The 24762-nt window shown below is 37.8% G+C and overlaps 1 protein-coding gene across 1 annotated transcript in view; it reads left to right on the plus strand.

Moving 5' to 3' along the window:
* The window catches only part of CPA6 (carboxypeptidase A6), an 85993-nt gene extending 63901 nt beyond the window's left edge, over window positions 1–22092 (plus strand). Inside the window, exons 7-9 of the mRNA XM_090284895.1 lie at window positions 12894–13096; window positions 16660–16744; window positions 21639–22092. Coding sequence (XP_090141021.1) covers window positions 12894–13096; window positions 16660–16744; window positions 21639–21826 — 476 coding nt within the window. The 3' untranslated portion in view covers window positions 21827–22092. The remainder of the gene's footprint in view (window positions 1–12893; window positions 13097–16659; window positions 16745–21638) is intronic.
* Window positions 22093–24762: the final 2670 nt, after the last annotated feature.

Below are 24762 nucleotides of genomic sequence, written 5' to 3' on the forward strand. Positions count from 1 at the left end.
AAACCTCAGGGAGCCACAAGAGTAATTCAACAAATATTTATTGAGCACCCAATGTATGTTTGCAGGTACTCTGTATGGATGCTACTTTGGAATGTTTCTCTAGCTCAAGAAAACAGCTTCTTAATTTTCTTTAAGTACATTTTTCTCTACCTATCAATGTTAAAATGACACTTTAAATAAAAACATCTTTTCTGACCATCTAACTTGAACCTATGTATATTCTTATGAATTTATTAGGTACCGCCATTCTATGTGTTAAGAGACAGAGGTAAAATTTGAATGATATGAGAAAACAATATTATACGTTCTTTTGAGAGGTGGGAATAGGTACAACTTCTGTGAAAGGGTATTTGGCATGCCTACAAAATTTTTAAAAATGCATCCTTTTGACTAATTCATAATTCTACTTTTAGAAATTTATCCTATTGCTATAATCACATGTGTAGACAATAATTCATATACAAGGATACTCACTACCCCACTCTTTGTAACAAGAGATTAGAGGCATCCCAAGTATCCATCAACAAAAGACTAGTTAAGTAAATTATTGTACAGTAAGAGATAAATAGCCACAATTATATAGATATTTTATGTACTCACATGAGAAAATCTCCAGGATTACACACATAAAGCTGAACAAGGCAAGGTTTAAGGTTTAAAAATATAAATAATATTGCTCTTTTTGTAAAAAAGTTTTATTTTTTTTTTTTGAAAAATGCACATAATTAAACTGGCTTTTTGGTTATAAATGCATAGACTAAACCTGGCATAAAACAAGAAAATAGTAAAAGTGATTTCTTCTGAGGAAAAGAAATTGATGGCTATACAAGTGAAGGGGGAGCAATTTATATGGCATAACTATGTATATATATTGGCCACTCAAAAAAGAATTAAAAACAGTACAAATAAGTTAACATTATTTTCTTACAAAAGAGAAACCAGAAATGCAATTTTAACTAAAATCAAGATTCAGAATGTACTATTACCATTCAAAGCACTTCTCCTTTCATTTTAGTTTTTGTTATTTAGCTTAATTATTAGTAAAACATGAGAGAGAGAGACCAAAAGAAGGCAGATCATGGTTCTGTAAATGTATAACTGACCCATGGACATGGACAACAGGGTGGGGATTGACTCTGGGGCAGGGAGGGGCAGGGTGGGGCAGGGGAGAGCAAAGGAGGGAAATTTGGGACAACCGTAAAAGAAAAGCAATAAAAAAGTTTATAAAAAAGTTATATTGTATGACTCCCATCATCATTCCTCATCGACTCCCCTCACGACCCCCACCAAATGGAATAGGTGTGGGAAACGCAAAGTAAGAGTTCCCACTTAATTATATACTATCTAAAAACACCAAATGCACTGCCCTCCCCCTGTCTGGCCTCCCTCATCATTTCTTTTGATATTCCTCTAGAGGGATTGAATATGAAATAGGGAGAAAAAGTAGTTTTACACTGATTCAAAACATTTTACAAAAATTGTTTTATTATGTAGAAAAATAGAAATATCAGCAAAACATTATTTTATCATTTTTTATTGTTATTCTATCACAGTTGTCCCAATTTTTCCCCCTTTGCCCTCCTCCACCCATTCCACCATCTGCTCCCACAGTCAATTCCCACACTGTTGTCCATGTCTGTGGGTCATTCATACATGTTCTTTGTCTTTAATTCATGTGACATATTTCACTAGACTAAAATAACTTTTCTTACACTGGCATCTATTTAAAATGAGGTTCTGGCATGCCATTCTAGCCTGTGAAATTCTAGAATGGCCTTCCAGCAAGTTCCATGACAAAAATAGCACTAATTATCTCACTCATCACCTTAGATTGGGAAGGTGCATTGGCAACAATCAAAGACAAAGTAGTAATAGGATTCAAAACTACTGATTCCCTTTTCTTTTTATTTATTGTCATTCTCAGGTATATTCTTATTCTCAGGTATAATTTTATTTGCATTTATTTTGAGAGTATGCCAGAAACCTAGAAAACAACATTGTGATTCAGGCTCTTGTGCAAGCTCTTTCCTTTTATTATAACCTAAAATTATAATAAAACTGGCCTTCAGGTTTAAAATACAAATGGAATTTTGATGTGACATACTATCAGGGACCTTGCTGTAGGACAGAGTGAGTCACTCAATAAATATTTATTGATCTCTTGCTATGAGCAAAACACAATGCCAGGCAAATAAGGACACTATTCAGTCCTTGTTCTTGGGAACTCGCAGCCCAGTGAGGGAGCCTAGCTTGTAAACAACCAGCTGTGATCTGAGGCCCTGTGAGAGCTGACAACTAGAGGAGAGACACTGTCACACTCACAGATGAGAGAGGAAGGAAAGATTCTACTGGGATGACAGTGGGCAAGCTGCACACATGCAGCTTTTGAGCTGAGCCTTCGGGGCGTGAAAGGGTTTTGATAGGTTTCAAGAGGAAGAGAACAGTCCAGGCTAAAGGAAGAGGAGAAACAAAGGCAAAGAGGTGTGGGAGGAATTCATGGAGTGGAACCGGCTCTGGGAGGGATGGGGCTGCAGCTGCTGAGGGGGTTATACAGAGAAGAGCATGAGCCTAAAAATGGTCCATCGGTGGGGGCCTGGACACTCTGCTAAGGGGTTCACAGTGATGTTGTTACCCCTGAGAAGCCAATGAGAGTTTGGGGGGAACCTGGAGGAATAACATGATCTAATATGATCTATTTGTGGTTTAGAAAAGCACTGATAGCAGTACGAAGGATGGATTAAAGCATGTGGGAGCAGGGAGACCAATTGAAAGGCCATGGTATTGTCCAGATGAGGGCTTATGAATGCCAACATTAGGAGAGGTAGGAGAAGATTCTGGAAGGCAGAGCCATGGAACATGGTGACTAACTGGAGGGAGAGATGGGGACACTGTGAGAGTTAAGGAGGACTCTAAGATCTTTAGCCAAAAATAAATAAATTCCTCATATATCCAGTTAAAAGATTTTGACCCCCAAACCAAAGAATATTAATAGAGAGAAAAGTGAAAAAGGAATTTTCTGGAGGCATCCTCTAGTCTTGAGTCATATTGATAAGTTTATTAGCTTACTTAATAAATATTTCAAGGGCAGTATGCTAGGCATAGGATATATAAACAAGAAAAAGACATAATTCCTGCCTTCAAGATTGACAGTTTAGTAAAAATGTGATTACATTAAACGGTGACAAACGCTGTGTAGAGATAAAGGGTACTTATAAGCGTATATTAGTGTCCTTTTGCTGCTCTAACAAATTACCACAAATTTGGTGGCTTAAAACAACACAATTTTATTTTCTTACAGTTCTAGAGACCAAAGGCCCAAAATGGATTTCACCGGGCTGAAAGTGGAGCAAATCACACTCCTTGCAGGGAGTGGGTAGTTCTAAGGGAGAATCCACTTCCTGGCCTTTTTCAACTTCTAGTGGCCACCTGTATCCCTTAATCTGTGACCTCTTCCTCCACCTTCAAAGTCAGTGGCATAGTATCCTCCCTCTGACTCAGCTTCCTTCTGCTCCTGTCACATAGCCTTCTCTTCTGTGTATAATCGAATTCCCCTCCTATAGGATACTTATGTTTACATTTAGAACCTACCCAGAAAATCCAGGATGCTCACTCCAATTCAAGAACCTTAATTTATCACATTTGCAAAGGCCCTTACCCATATAAGGTAACATTCACAGATTCCATGGATTAGGACCTCACAATCTTTGGGGGCCATTATTCCGCCAACCACAAGAGTTATAGACAAAAGGCCCCTAATGTGGTCCCTTTATCTTGAAGGCAGTGGTTGGAAAGTTTTAGTCAAAGAAATTGGGTATTAAGGTTTACATTTTAGTAAAAATAATTCAGGACTTCTGAGGATGCAAATGGAAAGAGAGCCTGGAGTCAGGGAACCCCTACAATACCCAGGAGAGTTTTGACTAAGACAATAGTAGTTGGGTTGGGTGAATTGGAGAGAAATTAAAACAATGGCTTCAACAGTTCTTTGAGGATCGTTGGATGCAGTAAGTGATTTGTCTGGTCAATCGGGAGCCCTATGCCAAGATTTGTAATACAACAGCAGAGACCAATTGGGGAGGGGATTGGAGGACTTTAAGCAGAAAGGAAAGTTTTATCTAAGGAAAATATGTCCTAAAAATTAAACGATTTGCTTGCCTTCTAAGTTTTAGATTGCAATCCATTCTTAGAGACTGCCTCCAAGAACAAAAACATCAATTGAGTCACAGATTTTATCACTAAATTTTAACCTCACATCCTCAGAACGGAATTTAAGGATGTTAAGGAAAAGTGAGTATGTAATTACATTGGAATTTTCTCTCATCTGGACTGGAACCACAAACTATCAATGCTGTAGAGTCTTAGCAATCATTTTCTAGCCAACGGTTTTCAGTTTGTCCCCCCACTCCCACGCACCCAACTGATGATGAGAGCACACTCCTGGGTTACTTCTAAGCACACCCACTTTAATTGGCCATTTCTCTCCCCCATTATGAGTATATTACAATAAATCAAGAGTTATTTATCAGGACAACTAAACCAATTATTTTAGTTAAATAATTTTTAACATGTAACTAGCTACTATGTGACACCCCCCCCACGTGAGCGCGCGCGCGCGCACACACACACACACACACACACACACAACTGATAGCAACACAGCATTACATGAGAACCACTGACTCAGGTCCCTGGTCCACCCAGGACAAATGCAACCAGAGCTGTGACATGCCTGTCACAGAGCTCATTAGTAGTACAGTTCTCACTGGAGCCCAGCTTTGTGATTTTTCAGTCCGTTGCTGCTTCTAGTACCCCCTTTTTCCCCATTTTTTTCCTCTAAAGAATACCTTCTTCCTCATTTTACCATCCAGAAAGACTAAGGTTCATAGAAGCAACAAAACCTTTTATTGTTTTGTCCTTTATTTTTCAGTAAGATCCTATTGTTTCGAGTTCCACCCATCTTGAGTCCCCCAAGTCTCTGCCATTGCAGTGTCCCCAGGGCTGCTAATTCCCCTGCTCCCTCTCCCACCTCTGTGCTCTGTGTACTCAGTCTGCACTGTGCCCTTTATGACTGCATTCCTTCTACATTGCCTTGTCCTCAAATTTCCTCCCATGTGTGCACCTTGTCTCCTTCCTAGATTTATGAGGTCCTTGTAGAGTTTCACATTTCAGTACTCAACAGCTAAAGAGGTGATGTATGTGGTATGGAAGTTAAATTGCTGAAATGTTCAGAACAGAGATGTATGCTGTTTTATTTGACAAGGCTAAAATCTCTCCCTCTGCACTGCAGAGATCTGTTATATATTCTGCTCTTGTTCTGCATGTGAAGATGGTAAAGAGAATTTTGTCTCAGCTCCAGAAACAATACATTGGCTCCCCTAAACTAAGGGGAAACAAATCAGCTTTAGATTCTCATGCTCCTAAAACCTAAAGTTTTAGGTTTTATGCTTCTTGTCCTTCTCCCTTAGAAGTCTATTTTATCCTAGTTCCCTAGGTATTGAATCTTTTTCTTGGTGTCCTTTACTTGTTTCCTTGAAACGCTGTCTGGTGCTTTTCCTTTCTGCTATCTTGATCTATAGTATAGCATATATTTCTGATCAGAATCTGTGTAACTAAGGCTAGGTCTGTACAGAACTCTTCAAATTGTGTATACAACACAGCTGCTTAAAATCACGAAGGGACGTACTGTTCAATAATGTTTGTGAGCTGTTCCTCTGTGTTTTAGTAAAGCCTGAACAGTGCCCCCAAAGGCTATAAATAAAATTAGATCACATTAGTGGCTTTCTTTCCACCTGAATTAATTCATTTCCATTTTGGAGGCCCTGCTGTTCATATTCTGTTTTTATTTTTTAAAGACAGGGTTGGTATAGGAGATGAGTAAGGCAAACATTCAGAGAAAAACACAGGCAGAGAGAATTTTGAATGTGCCACCCCGTTCTGCTGAATCAATACTTAATCTATGGTAAATAACATTGGCAGAATGCCAGGCCATAAAATAAGCCATAAAATGCTACAGTATATTCCAGTATCTAATGTGCTTCTTAGGCAAACAGCTTTAAATCAAGGCATGGCCTTTCTTAATATTATAAAATTTAGTTTGTGCATGATAATTAGAAAATAAAATGCTGCTTTATTTTATTATGTGTCCCATATTGATCAAAATGAATAGGGCAATGGGTGTGCATATAATTTTCACACAGGATACTAAGTTCTATGACAAATGCAGGTAAATGGTGTTATGGAAACATACAGAAGAGACATCTAACACAGTCTAGGAGCAATGAAGAAGATATAAAGAGAAAGTGGTAACTAAATTGAGCACTGAAGGACAAGGAAAATCAGACTGTGAGGGAAAGAGATGTTTCAGACAAAGGGAACAGAATGTGCAAAATCAGAATGGCAAAGAAGTATGGAACCTCAGGAAAATGACCAATAGTTTAAGAGGAATAAAAGGAGAAGGTTTAAGGCAGACTGGTAGAAGCTAAAATTTCAATTAGATCTACCAAACAGAACATGAAGGGCCTTATCTCATAAGCATCTAGTCAGAGGGAGGAACCCCCTAAGTTCCAACAAAGGGAAAAACTGCAACTTTGAAACAATCATAAAGCCATGGAAAGTAGATGAAATTATCTAGTAAATGGTAGAATAACAGTCACAGTCTTTTCTGTATAGCCACGGGGGGGTGGGGGTGGATCACAAAAAATTTTAAGACAGAAAACACACACACAAGATAAAATATAATACTTACCACTACCAAACTCAAACACTGTTATCACACTACTTCTGTGGCCTTTAAGCCCTAGTAAAGGTTTCAGAACTTTGTCCAGAAGGCAACCACTGAAGGATATTAAGCAGCAGAGCAATAAAATTGGATTTATGTTTTTATTTATTTTATTTTGTTTTTGGAAAATTACAATGACATGGCTGAGAAGGCTAAATTCAGGGTTGGCCAGAGTGAAGGCAGAGAATTATTCTGATAGTATAGGAGAATATTAATGAAGGCCCGAAGTTTGTTGGCAGAAGTAGGCGCAGTGAGATTTAGCAGATTGGATTGACAAATTTTGCTCTCCAATTGGATGGGGGACGAAAGAGAAGAAAGCTCCTAAGTTTGTTCCACCTAAGTGTCTGACCTAGAGCACTAGATGAATGAGGGAAACACAAGTTAAGAAACATAGCAGAAGATTAATGAGCTGGGTAGTAAGAGAAAGATGACATGGGCTTTCAGAGCGTCTGAAACAAGCAGATGGCGATGTCCAGAGGGCTACATTATACATGAATTTGAAGCTTGAGAAACAGATTCAGGAATTATTGACTTGCTTATTCAAGATTATGCACCAGGAATTATCCCATTTCTTTTGTTCTGTTGTCTGGTTGGTTGGTTTATGGTGTTTGTTTGTCCTCTACTGGATTTTTCCCATTAGTACAAAAGCATGTAATTCCCTCATCTTCAAAAATCCTTCTCGTCTCCACTTCTTCCACCAACTACCAGTGTCTAATTCCTCTCCTTCAAGTCTTTCTTAAGCTCATTTCCCATATTGTTATACCCCTACAAATCCATCAAACTGTTCTCCACATTGCTAAATCCAATGGCCAAATCTCAATCTCATCTTATCTGACTTCCCAGCAGCATTGACAAAGTGGACATGCTTTATTTTCCAATACATTCGGCTTCACTAGGCCCTCAGAATATTAAACTCTCTTCCAAACTCATTAGTTGCTTGCTGGTTTCATTCCAGCACATATATATTTTCTCCTTCCCCTTAAATCCTTTAAACTTTTATCATTGGAATGTCCAGGATTCAGCCTTGGGCCTTTTCTTTTATCTTCTATATCATTCCTTTATATACTTAGTTAATTCTCACCCAAGGTTATGTTTATTGATTTTAGAGAGAGAAGGAAAGAGAGAGAGAGAAAAGGAAAAAACAAACAAAAAACATTGATATAAAAGAGAAACAGTGATGGGCTGCCTCCCCTACCTGGGTATGTACCCTGACTGGGAATTGAACTCATAGCCCTTTGGTGCACAGGATGATGCTCCAACTAACTGAGCCACCCTGCCAGGGCTACATTCATTCATTTAGATATCTCATCCTCTACCATATGCCTGTGACTCCTAAGTGTATATCTTCAACCCAAAATATTCCCCAGAACTCCTATATATAACATCTACTTGCAATTTCCATTAGGGTATCTAACAGATATGTCAAATTCAAAATATCCCAGAACTGAACACCTGATCTTCACTCTGCCAAACCTGCTATTCCTACCCCCATTTTCAATTCAGTTGCTAGCAACGCTATCCTTCCAGTTGCTCAGGCCTAAAGCCATGGAATAATCTTTATCTCCTCTCTTTCTCTTACATCCTCCATCTAATCCATTGGGTAATCTCTCTGGTTTTACCTTTAGAATACAGTATTCCCTCACTTATCGCGGGTCATTACATTCTAGACCCCCCACCCCCCGCGATAAGTAAAAATCCACAAAGTAGGAACCTTACATTTATTTTAGTATTTATGTATATTTTAAGGCTTTATAAACCCTTCCCACACAGTTATAAACTGTTCCCAGGCCCTTATTAACCTTTTCCACACCTTTATAAACATTACTTATGTTTTTAAACATATTCTACCCTCTTAAACCTATGTAACTTTAACAACATGTGTATACAGTACTGCAAAATCCTGCGATACAATGAAAAAATCTACAATAAATAATTAAATATAATACTTTTAAAAATCCCACAATACAGTGAGGTCACGATAAGTGAACCGTGATATAGAGAGGGACTACTTTAGCTCCAGATTCCACCCACTCCTGACCAACTCTATTAGTACCACCCTGGTCCAACCTATCATCATCCCTCAGCTGGATTATTGTATGAGCCTTATAACTAGTCACAACTTCTACCCTTCTGCACACCCTCCACATAGCATGCACACAGACAGACAGACACATACACACACACACACACACACACACACACAGACACTCTACCTTCAGCCAGAATGAACCCTTGAAATCTTAGTCAGATGATGTCAGTTCTAAGCTGAAAATGCTTCAAGTGCTCCCCATTTTACTCACCCATATTCAACTGGTTTGGCTCAGTGGATTGAGCGTCGGCCTGCGAACTAAGTGTCGCTGGTTCGATCTTCCAGTCAGGGCACATCAGAGAAGGAAAACTCTGACTCCAAAAAACCTCCGCTGCCTTGCGGCATACCTCTTCAGGGGAAAGGCTAAGGGAGTAAACCCCGACAGAAAATCCGGAGCCGGAGTCCCTAAGGCGGTTTGACGTTGTAGTCAACACCGGCAACTCCTGCGGCGCACCTGAAGCCAAGCTGTATTGACTCCGTCTTTCCCTTGGACCCTTCAGCTGCGAAGAGAGGGGGGGTCTGCTGCATGGGCAACAGCAGACCCTCCATATCACCCTGCCCAGGCTCTGTAGCTTCAGCTTCACTGGAGAGGACACTCCAGCGTCATCGCAAGATGTCGATTCAACACGGGAGGAGACAGATACCGTGTCACTCCCGAGTCGGACTGCACAGCCATTCTCGGCGGTGCAGATAGACTCTTAAGAAGCTACACCATCGTCTCTCGAGACAGACGGCTGCCAACGAACGATACAACTTCACATGATCTGGGCCCCCACTGATGGATCTCATCTATTTACCCTCCCTTCACCACTTGGCTCCATCCACACTGGTCAGGCACATGCCAGGCTGCTTTGGAGACTTTGCATTTGGGTAGCTGTTCCCGCTGCCTAAAACTCTCTTCCCCAGATGCTCTGACTGACACCTTGTGATCTTTAAGTCTGCTTGAAAGTCAGTTTCTGAGAAGAACTTTAAGCATCATCTTATAATTGCAACCCACCTCCCAGAATTTCCGACCTTTTACACTCCATTGTTTTTTCTTTTCCACAGTACTTTTCTACTACACAGTGTAATCCTTGTGGTTATTCCTAACTTATTAAAATCCATGCTTAAGTTTGTTTTTCTCCATCAATTTCTAAGTTTAATCAATAGCTATATTTCCTTTGCGGAAGACACCAATCACTTAGCATGCTTTTATTTCTTCTGGTCCCCCACCTCCAACATTCCATCAGTTTTTTTATATTCTAGAATTTGCTACCAGATCATTATACAGTATTTCCTCACTTATTGCAGATATTACGTTCTAGACACCCCCCCCCCACGATAGGTGAAAATCCGCGAAGTAGGAACCTTACATTTGTTTTAGCATTTATATATATTTTAAGGCTTTATAAACCCTTCCCACACACTTATAAACCATTCCCAGTCCCTTATTAACCTTTCCCACTCCCTTATTAAACTTTTCCACACTTTTATAAACACTACTTATGTTCTTAAACATATTCTACCCTCTTAAACCTACGTAACTTTAACAACATAGATATACAGTACCGCAAAATCCCGCGATAAAGCAAAAAGTCCGTGATAAATAAATATAATATTTTTTTAAATCCTGCAATACAGTGAGGCCACAATAAGTGAACCATGATATAGAGAGGGATTACTGTAGTTTTATTTTCCTTGGGACATTGCTTATTCAGACAATAGATCTTACTAAATATCTTACTCTCCAGTAATTCTCATATCAAGTACCTTCTCCGGAGTTATTCATCATTTTGTTGGAGTAGTTTCTCCAAGGATGTTTACAAACTATGTCTGTGTATAGTATACCTTCTGAGGAATTTCATGCCAAAAACACCTTTATTTTGCTTTCACATTTCAATGAGAGTTCAGATATAAAAGTCTAGATTCAGATTTCTTTTTTAAAAATACTTTGGAAATATTACTCTAGTGTTGCTATTAAAAAGGTAAATGTGAATCTAATTCTTATTTCTTTATAGATGAACTACTTCTGTCTCTCTGGGATTATTTCCTTTTTTAAAATTTCACTTTGGGTGTCAAATAGTTGATATTTTCCCTTTAATTTCCTTTGTTTAATATACAATAAATTCATTCAATCTTTTTCTAACTGTGGGGAAATTTTAATTAGCAGTACTTCAAGTATTTAACTTGTTTATTTTTTTTCTTTTCTCTTTTAGGGCCCCTATTAATCAGATGATGACAGTTACTCTATTTTTTTACCCTTTAATTTTTCTAATTCTTTGTTTCTTCTTAATGCCTCTGGAAATGTTTCAAAATCCATTCCATCTCATAATTCACTCATCAACTATATTTATTCAACCCAGAAATTTTTTAATTTCTATTATATCTGATTGGTTGTTTTTTATAACTTCTTGTCCCTGTTTAATGTTTCTAATGCCTTCCTACATGCTCTTGAGAGTATTTATTGGGATTATTATAAATTCTTGTTTATCTAGCCCATTAGTTCTGCTCCCTCTGAAATTGGTTGTTCAGCTTGTGATCTCTCCTTTCCAGTGTTTACATCAGTGTTCATCAGGTGTCTCTACTTTTCCTATTCCTTTTGGAATATTGGCTATAGTTTTCACATTAAGTTCTTAGTTCCATCCACACCCCACTTCAGAGGATTCTCCAGAATTAGACTGAACCAAGGAAAATCACAATTTCTTTAAGTTCCCCATCTTGACTCTCCTGTAGCATAAACTAAACTTACTGCCCTCCAGATTTAGTCTGATTTGACATGGTTGTCTTTTTGTGCTCAGTAGAATTAGACAGTGTCACAGGATCACCAAACATTTTCCACTTGTTTATAGAAAGTTATAGTTTTCTAGAGGTATGGGAGATATAAAAACGGCTCAGAATGGCAAATAACTATGAAAAATATAATTTCCAAAATTTCTTGGGAACATAATAGTTTGCGATTGTTGCAGTGAATTTTATTTTTCCTTCCTCCTCTTCATAGACCCATATAACATAATTTTGTACTTCAAAAATTATCAAAATTTAGTTTTGAGGATTTCTTAACTGAACCTTATCAAACCCCCTAAATGGGTTTTACAAAACCTATTTGGATATTGCTGATCTAAAAACATAACAGAAATGGTTCGGCATGCTTTGTAGAATTATTTGTCTTGATTCCATGGTCTTGTTACATCAATATTTGCATCTCACCAGACACCTGTATAGCTGTCTAGCCTTTTCTTTTGATTTGACATTCACTTATTCAACAATTATTTGGTGAACACTTGCCATATTATTGTTCTAATTGCCACATGCCCAGCAAGAAGGACACAATCCCTGCCTTCTCAAAGCATTACAGCCTAACAAAGACTCCATATTGAATGTAGGTTCTGTTAGAGGAGATTTTTTTTCTGTGTTATTTTCCAGTGTATCCCAGATACCTAAAACAGTGTAAATATCAGTCGAATGATAAATAAGTAAATATTGATGCTAATTACAAGTGTGTTAAGCATTATGGAGGGAAAGTATGGATATTGCAGAGAATATAAATGAGAGGATTTATCTTCCCTAGGGGATCACATAGAATTCATTCTCCAGCTGATAGAGCCATTTCTTTAAAAGTGATTACTTAAAAGTGAAAAAGTAGTGTTCCTTTCTCTTCTCATCTCAATAGCCCAACAAGCTATCGAGTATAAGTATAATTCCTTCTAAAGTGGGTCTGGTTCAGAGCCTATAATATCTAAAGGCCTATTAAGTTCAAAACCAGAACAAACTAATATGTAGCATAGTGTTTAAAGTCATTTTTGCAGGCTCACTTAAAAAATCAGTATCTGTTTTCTATTCAGGTCACCCCTCTACCTTTTATACATGAAGGTTTGAACCATCTTGGATTTTCCAATAATTGATTTCTGTAAATGAGTAGCTAGATGAATTGCTTAATAATACCCTTTGTTTATAGAAATAAAATAAAAACCACAGTTTAGTAATGCTGATTTGTGTTTCTTGCTTCTTGCCTACCCATTCCACCACCCCGTTTTCTTTTCTAACTTGCAGCTGAAGGAGCTTCTATGCACCCATGTGATGATACATACTGCGGACCTTTCCCAGAATCTGAGCCAGAAGTTAAAGCTGTAGCTAACTTCCTTCGAAAACACAAGAAGCATATTAGAGCTTACCTCTCCTTTCATGCATATGCCCAGATGTTGCTGTATCCCTATTCTTACAAATATGCAACAATTCCCAATTTTAGCTGTGTGGTAAGTATTCGACCCTGTACATGTGTGTTAGGCTTCATGCGTCTTTTCTAATGCTAAGAAGATGCTAAGTAGTCATGATAATAGCAAGCATACATTGTGTTTATTCTAATAAGCTATATATAAACTCATTTATTTTTATAATCATAAAAGGTGAAAAACTTATTATCCCCATTTTACCAATGATAAAACTGAAACCTAGAGAAATTAAATACTGACTAGACTATGAACACACAGCTACTAAGCATCACAGCCAAGATTCAGCCCCAATTCTAGCTCCAGTGTTGTTTCTTTTAACCACTGTGCTCTGCTGCTTCTCAAATGCAATCATTTCAAACCTATATACATTCTTACCAGAGGTTATACAGGAAATTTCAGGATGGATTTCTTGCACAAGATTACTTAAAAGTGAAAAAGTAGTGTTCCTTTCATCTCAATAGCCCAACAAGCTATCCAGTATAGGAATAATTCCTTCTAAAGTGGGTCTGGTTCAGAGCCTATAGACCTAAAGGCCTATTAAGCTCAAAACCAGAACAAACTAATATTTAATGTTAGAACTGAGGAAGGGAGAGGGAGCAGAGATTGAGAAAAGGCACAGGAGGGACTTTGGGTTGCTGTCGATGTTCTATTTCATGACCTGGATGGGATTACATGAGTGTGCACAATTTGTGATCATTCATTTAGCTATAAACTTAAAATTTGTATAGTCTTCTTTATGTATATTTGAATTTAAAAGGTTTTATAAAAACAGAAGCATCTCTTTTCTCCCTATACCTTGAACTCTAAATCCTGTACCAGTTATTTGGGTTTGTAGGAATTCCTGATCTAGATGTCCAGGACTAGAAGGAATAGGGAACATGAAGTCAGAAAAAGGCCTGGGGGAAAGATTCTGTCCAAAAGAAGAACTTTTTTCTTGGCACTCTAAGCAATAATTGTGAGCAAAACCTCTCTTTGAGAAATATTGTGAAGGAGGCCCTACCCAGGTAGCTCAGTTGGTTAGAGCATTGTCCCAAAAGGTTGCAGGTTCAATCCCTAGTCAGGGTACATACAAGAATCAACCAATGAATGCATAAATAAGTGGAACAACAAATTGATGTTTCTCTCTCTCCCTTCCTCTCTAAAATCAAAAAATAAAAATTTTAAAAAAGAAATTTTATGAATGTGGTAGTTGATTTGATTGTGCTATTCTTCAGCTACTCTGAGGGTCAAATATTGGTGTTGGTCTAGCACTCTCACCACCTGTTTCACAATGTTTCTGTAGGCAAACATCCAGTCCTTTCTAAACTGGGCACAGTGTCTACTTACATGTTCACAAAACATTATATGGAGTATGCAATATATTAAAACTATTATATGAGAATGTTTTCCATAGTTTGACTTCATCTTCCCACTAGTAATGAAGCCTGTTTTCTTTTTGCCTTGGATTAGAAGATGTGGTATAAAGAGTACATTAGTTTTTCAACCAAAGATGAATTTTCTTCCCAAGGGACATTGGACAATGTTGGAGACATTTTTGATTGTTGTAACAGGGTTGGGGGATGCTATTGACATCTACTGAATAGAGGTAAAGGATACTGCTAAACATCCTACTATGCACAGGACAGCCTCCCACAGCAAAGAATTGTTCAATTTAAACTGTCAGTAGTGCTGCTGTTGAGAAATCCTGTTAGTGGGTTGCGTATAAGCTAAGTCACTGAAACCAGGCTTACAATTCTCAGAAGCTAGGTAGTCTCTAAATGTCAACCAGAAACCATTAAATTCTATTAAAATTGTTCAAAAACATTCCATCAACATGTAGGAGCCTGTTTCTGATAACATTTTCAGGTCATTCATTAGGTTACTTTAAATATTGAAATATTTAAATTTTAAAAAATCTTCCTTTCTTGGCTGAGATCTGTCTGATAAGTGAGGCCTCAGTCCTTTTGGACAATTGGAAAGAGAAAACAATGGAGAAGAGAAGTAGCACTTAAACTCAAATAGGTGTCTACGCCAACTGGAAAAATAACTCTTTTTAAAAAATTGCTGAAGTTTCAGTATTTTGTGGAAGGATATATCTGAACCTCTTATCTACATGCACCCGCATCAAGTGGCAGAAGTGCAGTGAGCTGAAAAGCCTAAAACTATGCACATGTTTTATGGAAACAGAAAAAGTGGATATATTTTTGTTTCCTTAATAGGTTTTTTCCCTTGGGTTTAGTCACTGAAATAATAAGGAACAAAGATCTCCACACCAGCAGAATGCAGTAATCTTCTAAATGTAGAAATACCTGCCCTTGCCATGGAATATTTCTGTGACCATTGGACAAGATGTTAAAATATTAGAACATTCTCCATAAAGATACCTAATTATGTTGTTTACATTCCTTTTCTGTTGGCTCCTGAGAGGAAAATGTCATCAGCATTGAGATCAATAATAAATTGTCTGCCAGGTTCTGGAGCCTGGTCCCTGAATATCCACAAAGGGCAGCATTTGCTCCAAATGCTGCTTCATGCCTTCCTGAGGTGAGTGAGGATAGTAAGATGAAGCTGTGTCTAACACACAGCCCCTGTGGCCCAGAGAGCTTCAACCGACATACTAAATTATTCATGGGCAAATTGAAATGGGAGAGTTGTATACTGGTTTCAACATACTTCTTTACTTCTCACTGGTCATACAATACTTCTCTAACTCCTTGCTGAAATGTGTCCTTTTATATTATTTGAATTGTCTTCAAGAGTAGTCAGTATCATTCCAGATCGTGTTAGAATATTCACCATTTAGTATTTTAACTGTTGAATATTCTGTCTGGTTTTTGGCATTGGTAGGAAGACTTCCACCTCAAAATTTCTACATCTTGGAACTACTGGCTAGCTCTATCAGAGGCGTATGTAACTTTAGAAGTCATGGAGTATTCTGAAACTGTTCCCATTCCCAGTAGAGATAAACATATAATGTAAGACAAATAATTCTTACTGAATTAAAGAGCTTCTTAATTGATCCATGTGTGTTTTAAATACCTTGTACATCACCACTTATGTACTTAAAGGTCAATAAGATTATGTTGATACACTTGTTGACCTATGCTTATTCAACATTGATGCAAGACATATTGATTAAGCATCTCTTATGTACAGGCGCATGGCTAAATCCTGAGATGAGCTCTGCCCTATCAAGCACTTTGTAATTTATAGAAAAAGGTGTCTCTGAACTAATGAGAAGAAGACAGAACACTAAATCATCACCAGAAGATAAGAGTACTCATCCACTCATCCCAACTCTACCTCCCTTGCTGTGTAACACCACACTTCCCATTTAACTTCTCTGAGACTTTCCTCATCTGTAAAATAAAAATATTACTGATCACTGGCTTGTTGTGAGGATCAATAGAAGGAAATGGGTTCTAAAACATATTGCAAAATGCAGCATGTGACGAAGGGTACCATAACATTATTAAATATAGCTATTAATTAATATGTCCATCCTTCTTCAAATTGATGGCTGATAAGGCTCAAACAACATGCTGGTGTTTCCAAAGGTTTCAGTGCAATGATATAAGTGAAATAATTTCTCCATCTTTTCCTCACAGGAATCTGCAGCTTATAAAGCTGTGAATGCACTTCGATCGGTGTATGGGGTACGGTATAGATATGGACCTGCCTCCAGTACATTGTGTAAGTTTCCCATGTATCTTAAGTTAGAGTCATTTCTTGAACCAATATCCTGTATAATGACTTCCCTTTAAAAAAAGAGAAAGTGTATCCCTCACTAAAGTGAATTTCTGACTACCAAATTAGCCAAGGAAGATGAAGGGAGTTTATATATGATTATTTTTACACTGCTTGACAGAAATCCCTGTACCAATTTAGATAAATTTGAAGCAGAGAATATTCTAGTCATGTAGTAATGACTACAAAATTGAATTGAGATCTTATGGCAGTAGAAAGTACCAAAATAGGCTCCTTAAGCAATTGTAACTACTATAAGCCTGGAAATGGGCCTGGAGGAAATCATGAAGTAATGTTTCAGCCTGAAAAGAGCTTCCCTTTTATTTTTTTCCTCTACCATTCTGGTTATGAAATTTTGTTTCTTACATAACATCTTCAGCTGAATTTCCCCTTAACAGGTGATTGAATTTTTTCTTATATAAAATAAATATTTTAATGAAGAACAACTGGGTATATGGAAAGAACTTGAATAAAAATCAGGAGACATGGATTCTAGTCCTAATTCTGCCACTAGTCGGGATACAATCCTGGCCAAGACATTAATCCTGGGCTATAGTATTCACAATTGTTAAGTGAGAAATCAGACTAGATTAAGTCCCCTAGCCTTCCTTTTAAACTCTGGGTAGAAATCCTTAATATCTGAATGTCTATGTATACATGTTACACACAGGTCATGTGTGTATGTACAGATACTGATACCCAATTATGCTTTATAGTGAGGTAGCAAATTTTTTCTGATGTCTTTAATGTACTTACCATTATATTTATAACTGTTCACTTCCTTCAGCCTTCAGAAGAGCTTGGTTTGTCTATTAACACTACTTATCAAATAAGTTTATCCTAATAATGAGAATGTCCTAAGTATCAGAACTTTTTTCAAACTCCATGATCACTGGTCTCAGGCTGACCTTTTTAGAACTACTTTTCAATAAAGCCATCATGAGTGGGGAAATAAAAAAAATCACATTACAGACTTCCAGTCAAGATGGAGGAGTAAGTAGACGATGCACTCACCTCCTCTCACAACCACATCAAATTACGACTAAATTACAGAACCACCACCCTTGAGAACAACCTGAAGACTAGCTAAGTAAGAAGTCCTATAACTAAGGATATAAAGTAGCAGCCACTTGGAGACTGGTAGGAGGGTTGGAGACATAAAATGGGCTGGCCCCATATCCATGTATAGAGGTTACAAATCAGGAGGGATATCATGGCTGCAGAGGCCACCCCTGGGGGTGAAGGGGCCCAGCCCACATTAGACTCCCCAGTCCAGAGCACCTGTGCCAAGAAGAGGAGTCCCCACAACATATGGCTGTGAAAATCAGCAGGGACCTAACTGTCCAGGTGAGACGGAGGGCTGCTTCAGGCCCAGACATCCTCTTAGAGAGCCCAGTCACAGACTCACTCACAAAAACTTACCCTAAGTTATAGGGAAGGGACAGCAGCTGAAAAAGCAGCAGGGACTTATGGGGAGGAAATGAACTGACTGGCTTCTGGGCAAGGGCTGGAGGGGCAGCTCTCTCCAAGGACAGAAGTGCTGACAGGTGTCCTTGTTTCTTTGTTGAGCCCTACACCAGATCAGCCTATATGCATGGGCAGGTGACAGATCTGAGTCTCAATCACCCTGGCTAATACCACTTTCCCCACCCTGGTGACTCCTTGAGACCCTGCCCACTCAGTTCACACACCAGCCCAAAGCACTTCCAGCAGCTTTCCACACAAGCAGCCAGATTTGGCCCATGCTGTGAACTTTACTAAAATCTCTCAAAGGTCTACAAACCCAAAACAAGCAGCATCAGGCCTCAGCACGCTCTGTGCCTCTTGTCAAGTGGCCCCAAGTCCAGCACTAGTGGCATGCAGCCTTGATTCACAGCATAGCCCCTCAGGCACCGCCAAGCCCAGCATAGGCAGCTCGCTGTTGCAGATCACCTGAATAGACATTTAACCAAAGAGAACATACATAGACATATGAAAAGATTCTCAATATCACTAGTATCAGAGAGACACAAATTTAAACCACAATGAGATACACTGTCAGAAACACTGTCCTCAATAAATCAACAAACAAGTGATGGTGAAGATGAGGAGAAAAGGGGACCCTCCTGCACTGTTGGTGGGATTGTAAATTGGTGCAGCCACTGTGGAAAACAGTATAGAGGCTCCTCAAAAATTGTAAATTGGAACTACCATATGACCCAACTATTCCACTTCAGGGTATTATCAAAAGAAATTCAAAACATTAATTTGAAAAGATATATGCATTCCAATGTTCATTGCAGCATTATTTATAATAACAAAGACATGGAAGTAACCTAAGTGTCCATCAATAGGTGATCGGATAAAGAAGAGGTCACACGTACACGTATAAAAAAAATGCAATCTTACCATTTGCAACAACATGGATGGATCTAGAGGGTATGATTTTACTAATATGTAAAATCTAAAAGACAAAATAAACAAACAAAATAGAAACAAACTCATACAGAGAACAAACAGATGGTTGTCAGATGGGAGAGGGTTTAGGGTGCTGGGTATACAAGGGGAAAGGTTTAAGAAGTACAAATTGTCAGTTACAAATAGTCACAAGGATGTGAAGTACAGCATAGAGAATATAAGCAATAATATTGTTATAATATTGTAATAGTTCCAAATGAGTACTAGACTTATTAGAGGGGATCGCTTCATAAGGTATATAAAAGTCTAACCGCTATGCTGCAAACTTGAAACTAATACACTATTAAATATCAACTGTAATTGAAAATGTTTAAAATTTTAAATAAAAAAAATCACATTACCAATTAATGCCCATCATATTAACAATTCTAAAACATTAATTTTTTTAAACCTTATACTTCACCTTTGCACCTTGATATGAAGGCACAGTCATAGTATGATATTTACTAAAAAGAACATGTTACCATAGAAATTAGGTTGTCACACTACCATGAGGTAACTGTTGCACATATTGTCTCTGACTTTGGCTACTATGACTACTATTTGTAGTACCAGCATACTCTAACCCAGAGAGACAATGAAGCCACAACCTACCTTCTGTCCTTAATGGAAGCAAGGGGAGCCTGAGAAAGACCAGAGTCATCTAATTGATAATAATTCTGTCTCTAACTTGTCCTGACAAAAATAGCATAAGAAGTGATATTGTTTGATTAGATGAACATGCTCTGAAAATTTTAAAATAATAGTGTATGTCAGGCTAGATCATATGAATTTCAGGAGAAAAATATATAAAGATTCTTCTGTGAAACTTATTCATTTATTTAAAATTATTAAGAATATGTTAGGTTAAAAACTACATACTAGGCACTTTGGGGTATAAAGATGCAAAATAATAACAGCTAATATAGGCTAAGAACATTATTTTATTTAATTTTCACAGAAACCCTATGCAGTAGATATCATCATCCCTCTTTCAGAAGGGTAGCCTGAGGCATAGAGCAGCCACAGGTGGTGGGATCAGATACAGCCCAAGCCCGCCTCTACTGCCTGCACTTTCGACTCTGCTGAAAAGTTGGAGCATGTGAAGTCACTGGAGCCAGAAGAAGAGAGCTATCAGGAAGGATTGTCAACTAGGTTAAATGCTAGTGAGATGTAGAAAATAGAATCTGAGGGAGAAGGAGGGAGAGATTAGTCCTGCTGTCATTGGTGACCTTCAAGAACATAGACAGGTAGAAGCAAGAACCAGATTTAAAGTGACTGAGGATATAGAAGGGAGATATATGTATATATTTCAATTCTCTTTTAGTTCTAAAGCAACAGGAAGAAGAAAAAGAGGGCGGCATATAGAGGGATGATAAAAGAAAGTGCTATAAAAAAGGGTTCTTCAACATTTTGGTCAGTGCAGTTGCAAGATAGAGGGGGTTTTAATTAATGAAACAAAGGCCTGGAGAAGATACTCGCACACCAGCTGAGAAGACAGTGACAAATGGTATCAAAATATGACACACAAAAAAGACGAGCAACATTTCTTCCTGTAAGCTAGAGAGAAGTCGGAGAGCTATGATGTCAGAAGAAGGGGTGGTGAGCTAACTTCCCCTTATGGGGACAGTGAGAAAGTGAGGAGCAGGGCTAGAGAATGAGAGAAGTCCCATAAGTAAAGGCCTAGGAAAAGGAGCCTAGAGCAGCATAAGGAGCAGAGAAAGACTCCAGGGATTGCATAACTTTATAGCAGAGACTTTCTCCAGCTGCCTCACAATGCATGAAAGCAGAGAAACTGGGCCAGGGATTGAGAATTAGCAAAACCAAGGCAGAGAAAGGAATGGATGAGTCTTATTAGGGGTCTGGTAAAAAATTCAGTGAAGTACTTGATCATGGCCAGGTAGAGAGTAAAATGAAATTATAAGGCTGGAAAGAGTCTGGAAACTACAAACTTAAGCAATGGCAAAGATCAAGTTCATCAGGAAAAGGAAAAAGAAAAAATAGGAGAAGTACAAGAAATGATGAGGGTTTTCGGGAACAGAATTTCAATATTCTAGACCTTGGAAATGAAGAAGAACTGAGTGATAAGAGGAAGGAAAGCCCATGGCATGGTTTTGGTTGTAGGTGAATTAAGTAGAGGTGGAGATAAATGTTATTGGGGTTGACGCTGAGGAATTTTGAGGTCATTATACTGGAAAAGCATTAATACTGCAGTTAAGCCCTCAAGGGTGATGGCAGGTATGATTTATAAGGTCTATGAGCTCGATGCCAAGGAACTACTGTTAAATCATCCTTGTTGAAATGGTGTTTATTGAAAGAATTTAGTATAGCTTAGTAATATATACATTTTTGAAAATTATACATATTCCTAATGAAGCTGATTTTTTTTTCTTTTAACTTCTAGATGTGAGTTCTGGTAGCTCAATGGATTGGGCCTACAAAAACAGAATACCCTACACATTTGCTTTTGAACTACGTGACACTGGACATTTTGGATTTTTACTCCCGGAGGTGCTCATCAAACCCACCTGTACAGAGACCATGCTCGCTGTGAAGAATATCACAATGCACTTACTGAAGAAGTGTCCCTGAGATGGCCCAAGGGTCAGGTCAACTGCCAGAGGAAGAGCTGATTTTGCACAAGAGCTACTTGACAATGGATGAAAATTGTTTTTAAAGAAGATGGGGTAACTGCTTGGAGTGAACATATCTGTGCACTTTTAAAGGAATTTCTCATGCAATTCAACTCTCTGCAGTAATTAAAAAATGGTAAAAAATAAATAAAATAAGAGCATAGCATAGTTTGTTGTAAGCAAAAGCATTTATTTTATATCCCATTAGAGGCTCATTTGATTAAGGTAGGGGATATTTTCAAACCATTTTCTCATGATATGTGCAAATTGAGAATGTTACTTCAATAAATCTTCTGTTCTTAATTAAGATCTACCAATGATGTTTAATCACTTCGTTCTTTTGAAATAGAAATTTTTGAAATGGCAAGAACTATATTCCTTAATATAATAAATTAAAAATTTTCAAGACCTTGGAGTAATCACAGCTTTATCCCTTGGCATTAGTGTACCATATACCTATAAAAATATAACAGGAATGAGCACTTACATTTAGATTCTGAGAATACCACTTTTAAAATAGGAGAAAACATGAATTGAGGTGCCAGACACAGCATTAAGAGTCTTATGTAATAATCTCACATTATTCCTCAAATTCTAAGAGGTAGATGCGACTATTATCCTTGTTTTTCAAATGAGAAAATTAAGGCATAGAAAGGCAAGTTATCTATCTGGACTGCTGGAAATAACTAAAAAGTGTGAACAAATGTAACTTTTTAAATCATCTTTAATACATCAGACAGAAAAAGTAAGGGAATCTCAGGCCAGGCACTGAGTAAAGGCAGGAAACGTACAAGCTAAGTCATGCATCATTATCCGAAGAGCATTTGTTGCACCAGGTGAGTGCAGACTGATTTCCACAACTTTTTGGAAAATAAGAGCAGAGAAAAAAGCCCAAGGCTTCTCCAAGGTGGAAAGTCTTATAGCAGATTCTTCTACAAGAATTCTAGTAATTCTAAGGGTAAATTACAAATAACCCCAATATTACCTCCAATGGACATCACGGAAAAAGAACAATTTCAAATTTTGGCAAGAGTAAAGAGTGGGGGAAAACTGCTGCTGAGAATCTGGAACCACACATCAACCCTCACCTGGATTTGTGGCCCAAATTCAGTCCACAGGTATCCCCCACTTTTCAAGAGTTCACTTTATACCACGTGGTTTTTATAAAAGACCTACGTTAGTACGCATTTTCACAGACCAAAAGAAATCTGAAGAGGATTTTCAAAAAATAAAAAGTGAAAAGAACATTTTGAACTTGCTTTGCATCGAGAGCAGCCCCACCAAGCTCCTGGCCAGGGATCCAGACTCAGCATCTCAGCATCGAGCCACCAGACCTCTGAACCGTGTCTGTGCTTATCTGCGTGTCATCTCTATTTATTTTGTGCATCCATCAGCAAGATGTGTCCTGAGGAAATTGCTTCTTTACTTAATGCCATTTCAGCTTTTGAAAGATTTCATGGGAACAAGCTACTCTTTTGGATAGCAGAGGAAACCTATACCTAAATGGTCTGATAAACCTCTAAACAAGAATTTAATTCAGATTAATCCCAGATTGGTTGTATCCTCCAGGTATTTGGTAGATGCAAATACAAATTCTCTCAGAGGATTTATCTGATGTATCATGAGCACCAGGATAAAGAGAGAAGCTTAACATCTTACAGTGAGGGGAGAAAACATGATCACAAAGGAATGAAGATTAGAGTAGCATGAAACTTCTCAACAGCACCACTGAAGCCTGAAGACCATGGAGAAATGTAGCAGAGTTTTGAGGAAATTTTCTATCCTAAAAACCTACACCTAGCAAAACAATCAATGAAATGTCAGGGTAGAATATTTTTCTGAAATTGAGATCCTAAATTCTGTACCTTTCTTGGGAAACTTGTGAAGACTATGGTCTACCAAACTGAGGGAGTAAATCAAGAGGAAGATGTAGGATCTAGAAAATAGGAAATCCAACATAGGAGAAAAACATGGAAAAAAAAAACTAAGGGTAATGGAGAAGGGAGAAGTCCCAGTAACAGCTGTATGTTGGGCTTAGAGAAAAGCTAACTTGGACTAGGAGGAGAAGAACTGAAGACTTGAGATGAAATTCTCCAAGACGAATGTGAAACAGAACACTTAAATATGTTCAGAGGCAATTTTTATTTACTTACATCAGAAAGAGTGGGGATGACCTAGTGACAAAAGCACAAAGATCAAGGGAACAACATACATATAAATATATAAAACTGTTAACTCTGGTGAAAACAATGAGCAATACATGAGAAAATATAACCATAGTATACCATGTGACTTAGCTATAAGTAGTATTTGTATATTATAGTCAAATAATGTTAGTTCTAAATATTAACTTAGCCAAAAACTGCAATATAAATATATTGAAAGGACAGGAAGAAGTAAATGCATGTGAGAAGAGGAGGTATAGGAGAGCTAAATCCTCATCTGCTGTAGCAGAAAGTTAATGGACAACACCTAAAACTTAAAAAACAATTAAGACATATCAGTATTTGCACTTAATTCAGAAATAAGAAGGGAAATACTAAAAGAAATAATTTAAGAGATTATGAATTATTGAACCAATGAAAGGGAATTGGGAGTAAGGAAAAGGGTGGAGGAGAGGACTGCTGTTTTAACATAAGCCTTGTCATAATATTTGACTGGTTTTATTTTTTTTAACATACAAAGAGTTTACTCCTCTTAAAGGAAGATTGTTATTAAGATGAATTCCAACTACTCAAGACCCAGTCTTTTTGATGTTTATAAAATATGTATTGTTTCCATTTAAAAAATCAAATTTAAATTTAAAAATAGTAAATGAGATTGTATGTGGAATGCCTAGCACAGAATCTAGAATATAGTAGACAATAAGGAAGTGTGAGTCTTCTCTATGTTCCA

The sequence above is a fragment of the Furipterus horrens genome, unplaced genomic scaffold (genome assembly GCF_987537825.1).
Source record: "Furipterus horrens unplaced genomic scaffold, mFurHor1.1.pri manual_scaffold_7, whole genome shotgun sequence".
Lineage (NCBI taxonomy): Eukaryota > Metazoa > Chordata > Mammalia > Chiroptera > Furipteridae > Furipterus > Furipterus horrens.